Raw genomic sequence first — 9887 nt, 5'->3', positions numbered from 1 at the left:
CTGAAGAATTAATAAAAAGCATTTAAAACATAAGGTCACAGATTAAAAAACACTAGGTCAATTTACACTGTGTGAAATGCCTGTGAGAACAGATGTGTTTTTAGCAGGGATTTGAAGTGAGTAAGGGAGGTGGCCTGCCTGATGTTGGGGGGCAGATTGTTCCAGAGTTTGGGGCCCATGACTGAAAAAGCCCGATCTCCTCTGAGCTTCAGTCTTGTTTTTGGAACAGTCAAAAGCAGCTGATCGGATGATCTCAGGGCCTGAGAGGGAACGTAAGGTTTCAGAAGCTCAGAGAGGTAAAGGGGTGCGAGGCCATTTAATTATTTGAAGGTCAACAGAAGAATTTTAAAGATTATCCTCGTACGAACAGGGAGCCAGTGAAGGGAGGACAGAACTGGTGTAATATGTTCAGACCTACGAGTTCCGGTTAAAAGCCAAGCAGCAGCATTCTGGACGATCTGAAGACGTGAGATGGAGGCCTGGCTGATCCCAGCATACAGTGCATTGCAATAGTCCAATCGGGTCGTGACAAAGGTGTGGACTAGTTTCTCAAGGTCGGGTCTGGACAACACTGGCTTGAGCTTAGCTACCTGTCTGAGTTGGAAGAAGCTTTTCTGCAGAACAGGGTTGATTTGTTTGTCAAACTTTAAGTCAGTGTCTAAAACCATCCCAAGATTTTTACCAGACTGCTTCAGATATGGCTGAAGAGAGTCCAGGTTGACAGGATCAGTGGTGGCAGTTGAGCTAGGGCTAAAAACAATGACTTCAGTCTTGTCATTGTTAAAGCTTAAGAAATCTGAAGCCATCCAGGCCTTAATGTCGTCCAGACATTTTAACAGAGGGTGAATGGAGCAAGCACTTGCTGTTTTCACAGGCAGGTAAATCTGACAGTCATCAGCATAACAATGGAATGAAAGACCATGTTTCCTCAGGATGGACTCCAGTGGGAGCAAATAAAGTGAGAACAGAATGGGTCCAAGAATCGAACCCTGTGGGACCCCACAAGAAAGAGGTAATGAGGCAGATACATTATTACCAACCTTGACACAGAAACTCCTGCCACTCAGGTATGAGCGGAACCATTCTAATGCAGCACCTGTGATCCCAACCCACTGTTCCAGCCATGATATAAGGATACTGTGGTCAACAGTATCAAAAGCAGCAGTAAGGCCCAGGAGCACAAGTACCACAAATTGACCAGAATCGTTTGATATCATAATATCGTTACAAACCCTTACTAATGCTGTTTCAGTGCTGTGGAGTTGCTTAAAACCAGATTGAAAAATTTCAAAGATTCTGTTCTCATTCAAAAACTTGTTTAATTGAATGAAAACTTAATTTAATTGAAAAAAAAAAAGAGAGCAGCATAAAACATACAACAAATCCAAAATACTAAACCAAATACACAAAATACATATCCAGGAGAGATCACAATAATTACACATTAGAGCAGTTACAGGAGCCAAGTGATCTGATCTCTCGTTCCTTTAGAATTGATTTAAATTGTCCCAATGTAACAAGAGATGATAACTTTAAATCCTTTTTTTTTTTTTTTCTCTTGTCCTGTCCAGCATTGTGACACTCAGAATTATTGTCTGAGTGTCAAAGTGACGCCAACAGATTTACTTTCATAAGCAGAACATTATGGCTCGCCTTAATGCTCCACTTGATATATAAATTAAATTTTATTAGAATATGTTTTGGGTTTGTTTCAGATGTAATGGACATGGGGACGGAAAACAAAGAAGATAAAGCAGAAAAGTGAGAAGAGTTAAAATGTAAAGAAGGAGATAGGAATAGAGGAGAGAGAGAGGGATAAAGAGAACACAAATCAACATCATTGAAGTCTGCCTCTAGACCTGCAGAAAGAGAGAAAAAACCCAGACAAAACCAAGAAACCACAACAACAAACAACTTATATAATGATACTTATAATATCATTAGAAAGTATTTTATACAGTACATGGTAATACAATATATATTTGATGGCCACCACAACCCAACTGAGTGTGTATCTGATAAACACCTGAATCTAAACACCTGTGTGAGCATGCTTGTCACTATAAGGTTTCTCCATAACAATGTTCAATCGTGGATGTGGGGACTCATAAACCCGTCCCCACAGGACACGAAGGTAACACAGGGAAGACCGGAACCGCAGACACACAGCGGCCCCCAAGCCCGGAACTCTGGGAGTCCCCCAACAGGGACACCCGCACCCCCCAGAGAGAGAAGCAAAGGGAAGCCCTGGGCGATCCCCAGCAACCACAATGCAGAAACCCCAGGAGGCTGCAGCGACAAGTCCACAGGCCCCGCTGGCAACCCGCCCCTCCAGAGTGGATCCGGCCATGGACACCAAGCCCTGAGTCCCGAGGTCATACCACCCCCCAACAGAGGCCCAACAGAGCCAGGGCACCCAGGCCCCCGCAGGCAGCCACCAGGGCAGGCCCGCACACACCCCACCACCCAGCCCCAGCTGCTGAGAGCCGCCAATGCACCGGAAGCAGGGGGGCCCACCACCGGGGGGGAGCACAACCCACCAAATGGGGGGCCAAAACTGGTCCAAGAGGGGGGGGGGGGGGGCACCCAAAACCCAACCTGAGACAAACAGGCACACAGAGACAGCCCGACAGAGCCTCTGTTGGGCCGTCCATGCGCCCCACCTGCCCAACAGTGACCGCAAGCCGGCCAACTTTAAATCCTTCTGCAGAATATTCCAAATGGCAGGGGCGAAAGATTTAAAAACCTTTTTACCCAGTTTAATTCTGACCTTTGAGACCTGCATTAAAATGATGTCCTGAGAGCGCAGACTATAATGGTTAAAAGTTCTAGATAAAAGTGAACATAAATATGTAGGAAGATGCCCAAGGATGCATTTAGACAAAAACCAACAAGTGAGAAAGTCTGCGGTCAGTCAAAGAGGGACATTTTGCTGTAGCATACAAAGTGCAGTGATGTGTTCGATTGCCACAGTCAGTCATAAAACGGAGGACACAATGATATACGGCATCCAATTTTTTCAAAATCTGGGCTGAAGAGTTCATAAATAGCAGATCTCCACAATCCACCAGGGGCAGAATAGTTGAAGCAATCAGGTGCCTTCTGACATGATGTGAGAAACACTTTTTGTTTCTAAAAAAGAAACCCAATTTAAGTTTTAGTTTAGAAAACAGTTATCAATATGATTCTGTGGGTTTTTGCATTTTAACATTTTTAAACTCCTGCCTTTGTTTAGGAATTGTCTGTGGTGCATTTAAACAAGCTGTGGCCCCTTCTTAAAAAAACTTCACCTTGACCCATCAATTTTGTCAAATTTTAGAACTATTTCTCATCTGCCGTTTTTAGCCAAAGTTTTAGAAATCATGGTATTTATGAAACATTTCAGTCTGGATTTAGCACCCATCATTGTACTGAATCAGCTCTGTTAAAAGTCCATAATGACATTTCCATGTCCATGGATGCAAGTGTCTCGTTGTTCTGGTGTTGCTGGACCTTACAGCTGCGTTTGACACAGTGGACCACGCTGTCCTTTTGTCTCGTCTTCAATACTATGTTGGAATATCTGATACAGCTCTCAAGTGGTTCACTGATTACTTGACCAACAGAAGTTCTCTGTCATGTTGGGTAATCTGTCTTCCTCTACTGCACTTCTCTCGTGGTGTGCCACAGGGTTCTATTCTTGGTCCTCTCCTCTTCTCTCTGTACATGCTGCCTCTTGGATCAGTGATAGCCAGACATCACTTTTCTTTTCACTGCTATGCTGATGATCTACAAATTTATTTACCAATGAAGCCTAAAAATAGTAACCTTCACACACCTTTAATTGACTGTATTGCCGACATTAAACAGTGGCTTCACCGTAATTTTTTGTTTTTAAATGAAGGAAAGACGGAGTGCATCTTCTTAGGTGATGATGCTCCCTGTAACTTTGGTGCTTTGACATCCAAGTTCAGACCCACAGTTAAAAACTTGGGGGTGACGTTTGACAAGGATCTAAAGTTTGATAAACAAATATCCTCTGCAGTCAAGGCCTGTTTTTATCAGTTACATCTCTTGTCCAAAGTTAAGCCTTTTTTAAATTGTTCTGATTTGGAAAAGGCCATTCATGCTTTCATCACTTCAAGGCTTGATTACTGCAATTCCCTATATGCATGAATGTCCCAGTCCTCCATTAGAAGCCTTCAATTGGTCCAAAATGCTGAAGCTCGACTCTTAACCAACACCTCCAGACGTGAGCACATTACCCCTGTTTTATTTTCTTTCCACTGGCTTCCAATCGATTTTAGAATTAAATTCAAAATCTTATTATTCACTTTTAAAGCTCTCAATGGTCTTGCTCCACTATATCTGACTGATCTTATAGCTGTTTGTGAATATAAGAGAACACTGAGATCATCCAATACCTTTCTACTGTCTGTCCCATAGTCCAACTACAAACGATGGGGTGACCGAGCCTTTTTTGTCGTTGCACCCAGACTCTGGAACCATCTACCTCAGGACTTGCGTTTCATCGCTGATATAGAGCATTTTAAGTCTAAACTTAAAACCTTTTTTTTTTTTATTCAGGCAGGCTTTTAATACCTAGTAGTTCTTTGGCAATCTTGCTATGTTTTAATTGTTTGGTTTTAATTTTCAACTGTCGGTTTTTTAATTCTTAATTGTTTGTTTTTAGCTTCTGTATAGTGTAGCACTTTGTGCACTTTTTGGCTGCTGGAAAGGCTCTATAAATAAAGTTTGATTTGATTGCTTGATTGAAGACCAAGACCAAATGTGGTCGAGTCCGAGACAAGACCAAGACCATCAAAAAGTGGTCTTGAGATGGGTCTCAAGACCAAAACCGGTCTCGAGTACAACAGCACTATCAAACACCGATGGGACACACATCAGAGGCAATGAGGGGTTCAGTGTCTTGCCCAGGGACACTTCGGTGACTGCTGGTGGATTCGAACCCCCAACTCTTGCAATGGAGGACGACTGCTCTAACCACTCAGCCACAGCCGCCCCAATGATGCATATAACAGCTAAAAACAGCTTGAAGAGGGACTGATTTTTTAGGCAGAGCATTTTGTGAAAAGGCTAAGAAATAAATCAAGCTACACACTCCTATCCATCTTTAGTGTAATGCAGTTGCTGAAAACAGTAATTATATTTTTATATTTAAAAAGTACTAATACAAAAATTATGTTGTGTATTATTGAAGATTAGATTACAAAAGCTTGTGTTGGATCAGCTCAGGGATTTCACTGCCATTTTCAACTTCTCAACTAATCAGTTAGCAAAAAGGATGCCATTTTGTTTTTATCTTTCTGTTCTATTGTTTCATTTAGGTGCTTGGGTGACAGCTACTGATCAGCCGGAGATTTTGTCTAATCTGACGTTCAACCTTCGGAGGAACACTAAGGGCCGCTCCCGCTATATGCCCCAGGTATCTGCCCTCTCCTGGGGTCAGGACCTGGAAAGTCGCTTCCCCTACCCGTCCTACCACTATGATTATGTGCTCGCAGCAGACGTGGTCTACCATCACGATTTCCTTGAAGAGCTGCTGAAAACAATGCTTCACTTTTGCAGACCAGGAAGTGGAACAACTTTACTGTTGGCCAACAAAATCAGATTTCAGTCCGACCTGAGGTTCGTGGAGCACTTTAAGAGCAAGTTCAACACCACGCTGCTCACTGAGCTGCCGCAGCAGGAGGTGAGGATATACAAGGCCACAGCGAAGGAATGACATTAATCCAGAGGCGTGAAATTCCTTTGATTAAGTTTTGTAATTAACTTTTGAGTTGAACAGAAACTTTGGTTTCTTTACGTTTATTTGAGTCAATGTATTATTTGAAGTTATACAAAAGAATAAAGCCCATCTGTTAGAGGTTCTATGGTTTTATGTATCAAAACAGAATTTTTATTAACATCTTGGGTTCTAAATGTTTTTAATCCAACCTGAAGTAAATTAAAATACACAGCAGACTCCACCATGACATTATAAAACAAAAGCATAAATGGAGAGGCAGTGTGAAACATCCACCCTTCAGTTGGCAGTTGAGCAAAACTGTCTTGTTTGCAAAGTTGCACCTGAATAAATCCCAAGATTTCTAGAACTCTTTTCTTTGGACTGATGAGACCAAAGTAGAGATGTTTACCCATAATGCATATTTTATGTCTGGATGAGCCAAACACATCATATTAGCACAAAAACCTCATGGTATCTGTCAAGCACAGCGGTAGAGGGGTGATGGTTTAGGCTGATTCTGTAGTCGTGGATCCTGTGCAACTTGCGGTAATTGAATTGAGTGCACGTTCTTCTGTAGACCAAAGGGCTGTAGAGTCCAACAACTGAAGCCCGCCACAAATTGGGTCATGACGCAACAGGACAATGGTCTCAAACACAGCAGTAGATCTACAACAGAACAGCTAAAAAAGGAAAATAATCACGGTGTTGCAACGATCCACAGACCTCAAAACGATCGAACTGTTGCAGAAGGACCTTGGGAGAGCTGTAAAGAATAAATGTCTACAAACATCCATGAACTGAAGTGATGCAAAGAAAAGTGGGTCAATCTTCCTCCACATTAATGGGAGTCCTACAGAAAACAACTACCATAATTTTCGCCATATGTCACCTTTTTTTTTTTTTTTTGCATAAATTAGCAAGCCTGCGATTTATACATGCAAAGCAATGCATTTGTTATTTTTCCCATCTTTATAAGCCGATTTTTGGCTGAGATCTGACGATTTCATTCATTCCGACATAGAAAATATTGAACACTACCATTTTCAGCCACTAGAGGGCACTCGAGCGGTATGGCAAGCCAAGTGTCTCATTAATAGTTAAAAGTGGCTATTAATGAGACACTTGACTTGCCATACAAAGCCACCTTCATCTCTCTCCAGAACTCCTGGAGCAAACATCAAATCAGCTGCATTTCGCCACGCCGCCCAGGAGAAATGCAGCTGATGTGACAATTAAAGTGCATTTATTAAGGAAAAGTTCAACTGAGACACACCTATACTATATTGTCGAGCAAAAAAATAATTGTTTTTAGGTGCTTATCTTGTTAAATTTTGAAGAAATGCAAAGCGAGTCCACCCTCTGCACGCTCCCGCAGCCACGATTCGGCTTTTGAAATGCAGCCGATATGACCGTCAAAGTACATTTATTAAGGAAGAGTTAAACTGAGACACACCTTTGCTATAATTTTGAGCAAACAAATAATTGTTTTTAAGTGTTAATCTTGTTAAATTCTTGTTAAAGTCCTCCCATGCATGCTCCCGCACCTGCCATTTGGCAGCCAATCAATTTGTGGCACATCATGGGCGCACATTTCCAGGTGGTCAGCGGTGACGCAAAATAGATGCAACTTATACGGCGAAGCGACACATTTGTTTTTTTTTTTCATTTTATTACATATTTGGACAGATGGGTCTTATACGGCGGTGTGACGTTTACGACGGACTGTACGGTACTCCCAAATTCTTGCTGCTGAAGGTGTTCAATCATGGTGTAAACCTGTCTTTTCCTCGCAGCTTGCCATGATGAAATGGCGTTGGTACACTTGAGGCTTGATAGAACTGATTTTAGAACTTAGTAAACACCTGTTCACATTTATTAAGTCCTGATATGTAAAACCATAAAACTGAAAGGGGTGAACTTTCTTTGTCCCCATGATTGTATATTTGCTGTTTTTTGTGTTTGTAAGTTCACATAAAATAGTCAAAACTTGATGAACAAACAATATAAATAACACTTTTCATTTCTAACTTGTAAAATAGATCACTGACATTTAAAGAGAATTTACTTCTAGTTGTGAGGAGTGTTTGCACAACATTCCTAAATTTTACCTTGAACAGTTTAGCATAAAAACTTCCAGACACAAATTGTCATAAGCTAGTTTATTTGACATGACATTTCCAAATAGTTTTGATACATTCACCTTTTTTTTTTCCTCCTGAAAATGAAATGCTTTCAAACCTGTCTTTTGTTTTTATTTGCCTTACCTCATATATAGGATAAAAAGGGGTCAGTAGTCATCAGTGAAATGAACCATCCCTTTAAAATGTTGCTCTTCATGGTTGAGACATTGGATTTTTTGTTTTTATCTTTTGGGGGTAATAGCAGCTCGTTATGTTTTGTTGAAAAAAAAAACTACCCATTAAAAGCAGCATACAGCAGTACAGAAGAATACAGTAAGCAAGATAAATGTTCAGGAAGTCTTTGACTGCGCCATGATGCAACATCAAGGTAGCTCTGTTTATTACGGAGATTTTTTTTTTTAAGGACAGATTAAAAAAACTGCATTAATATAGCCGCACATAAAATGTAAAGTGGGCGAGCAAACTGAAAAAAAAAAGCAAATGGAAATGAACAAAATGAACATAACGGTAGGAATTACCTTTTTTTTTTTAAACTCCTAAGATTTGGATGAAATCCATGTTCATTTTTCTTTTTTACTATCCTGCAATCAGAAAGTTCAGAGACTCTTGTCCTTCCTGAAGATTTGAATTTTTTAAAATGCATATTATAATGAATTACAAGTCTAAGGTTCATTTTAGGGAATATTTGATCAAAGTTTATGGATGTTTTTAATTACTATGGCTGAGAATGTTAACTCTGCCCATGAACCATATGTTTGGGTGAGCAGAGAGCCGGGTGAGGCTGCAGCTGGTGCTCCAAGGACGCCTCAGCGTCTGTGAGCTCAGCTGAACTGATAGAGTATAAAAACAAGCTGCACACACTGCTCGTGGCAGATTATTGTAACTGGGCTTCATGTGTGTACTTCCTGCACATCTGTGTAACCTGTCCTGAAAATCTGTCCTTGCAAGTAAAACCTGGTTAAAACCTCCTCCTGTCGTCGAGTGTTGCTCCTTTTGAGTAAGTGAGATAAAGCGAGAATATTTCTCTCCAACAGTTCACGTGTTTTTGGTGTATTTCATTACGATATACAGCACGTTGAAGACTTGGGTTGCTCTAGGATGGACTCCCTGCGGAGATCGTTTGGAATGGTGCCTTCAGGGCCCCAAAGGTTGAGCTCACCATAAATGCCCATCTCAATCATCTCCTCTTGCCAAGGGATGGAGATGTTACCTGTGGCAAACTCATCAAAAACGGTTTTATCAGAATCCTCCAGGGCTACGCCCCTCACAGAGGAGAAAGCCCCAACGTCATCCAGACTTTTAGCGTAAACCACTTTGGGGTCAGGGACAAAAGGAGGAGGTAGAATACCTGAAGGAGGCAGAAATGTGAGGTGAAAATAGACTCATATTGTGCTGCATTAAAGCAGTGATGCAACAAGAAGATGGTACCTGCATTCAGTTTCCTCCAGTTAATATTCTTGAAAAATGGATGCAATCTGATTTCATCACAGCATTCGTTCTTAAAGCCCATCCTCTGCGCCACGTCTTTGGCCAGCAGCCCATCACACAGCGACTTGGCATGCTCACTGAAGTTATCTGGATAAGTCACCATGCGAGTCAACATGCGCTCCTTCATCTCTTCACGTTCAACCTGAGCAGAAACCAAGCAACTTCCCATCAGCTTATCCTGATGCATGCTCAATAATCCAGGTAGAAAAATCTAAAAAAGTTAAATCTGGTCCTCTGGACATTCAAAAAAACAAAACAAAGCAAATCAACAAAAAATGTAGAAACGTTTCATCTCTCATCCGAGAGACTTCCTCAGTCTGAGGAGCTGTATTCAGCTCAGTCTCTTAAATAGCACCGTCTCAGAGTGGATCAACCAGTTTTGCTGCTGACAACCAAAACCAGCTGATCACATGCTCAAGAAGGACCATCAGCCTAACAATGGATCATTAGCACACTGATGGCTGTTTACTGTTCACAGAGGGCTGAGTGATACTAGCAATCACAGCATTGTAAGAGGGGGACAGTTGAAC

At 41.4% G+C, this 9887-nt stretch overlaps 2 protein-coding genes across 2 annotated transcripts in view; one reads left to right on the top strand and one right to left on the bottom strand.

Annotated features, from left to right (window-relative positions):
- The window catches only part of mettl21cb (methyltransferase 21C, AARS1 lysine b), a 13487-nt gene extending 7762 nt beyond the window's left edge, over positions 1–5725 (top strand). The window contains exon 4 of the mRNA XM_037686534.1: positions 5328–5725. Within this exon, the coding sequence (XP_037542462.1) occupies positions 5328–5725 (398 nt within the window). The remainder of the gene's footprint in view (positions 1–5327) is intronic.
- A 3055-nt stretch (positions 5726–8780) lies between these two features.
- LOC119418899 (rhodopsin kinase GRK1) overlaps positions 8781–9887 on the bottom strand; it is a 3159-nt gene continuing 2052 nt past the window's right edge. The window contains exons 3-4 of the mRNA XM_037686192.1: positions 9298–9545; positions 8781–9217 (exon numbers count right to left, since the gene is read on the bottom strand). Coding sequence (XP_037542120.1) covers positions 8928–9217; positions 9298–9545 — 538 coding nt within the window. The 3' untranslated portion in view covers positions 8781–8927. The remainder of the gene's footprint in view (positions 9218–9297; positions 9546–9887) is intronic.

This window comes from Nematolebias whitei, chromosome 13 (assembly GCF_014905685.2).
Source record: "Nematolebias whitei isolate Nwh7 chromosome 13, NemWhi1, whole genome shotgun sequence".
NCBI lineage: Eukaryota > Metazoa > Chordata > Actinopteri > Cyprinodontiformes > Rivulidae > Nematolebias > Nematolebias whitei.
This window is presented reverse-complemented; position numbering and strand designations above follow the sequence as displayed.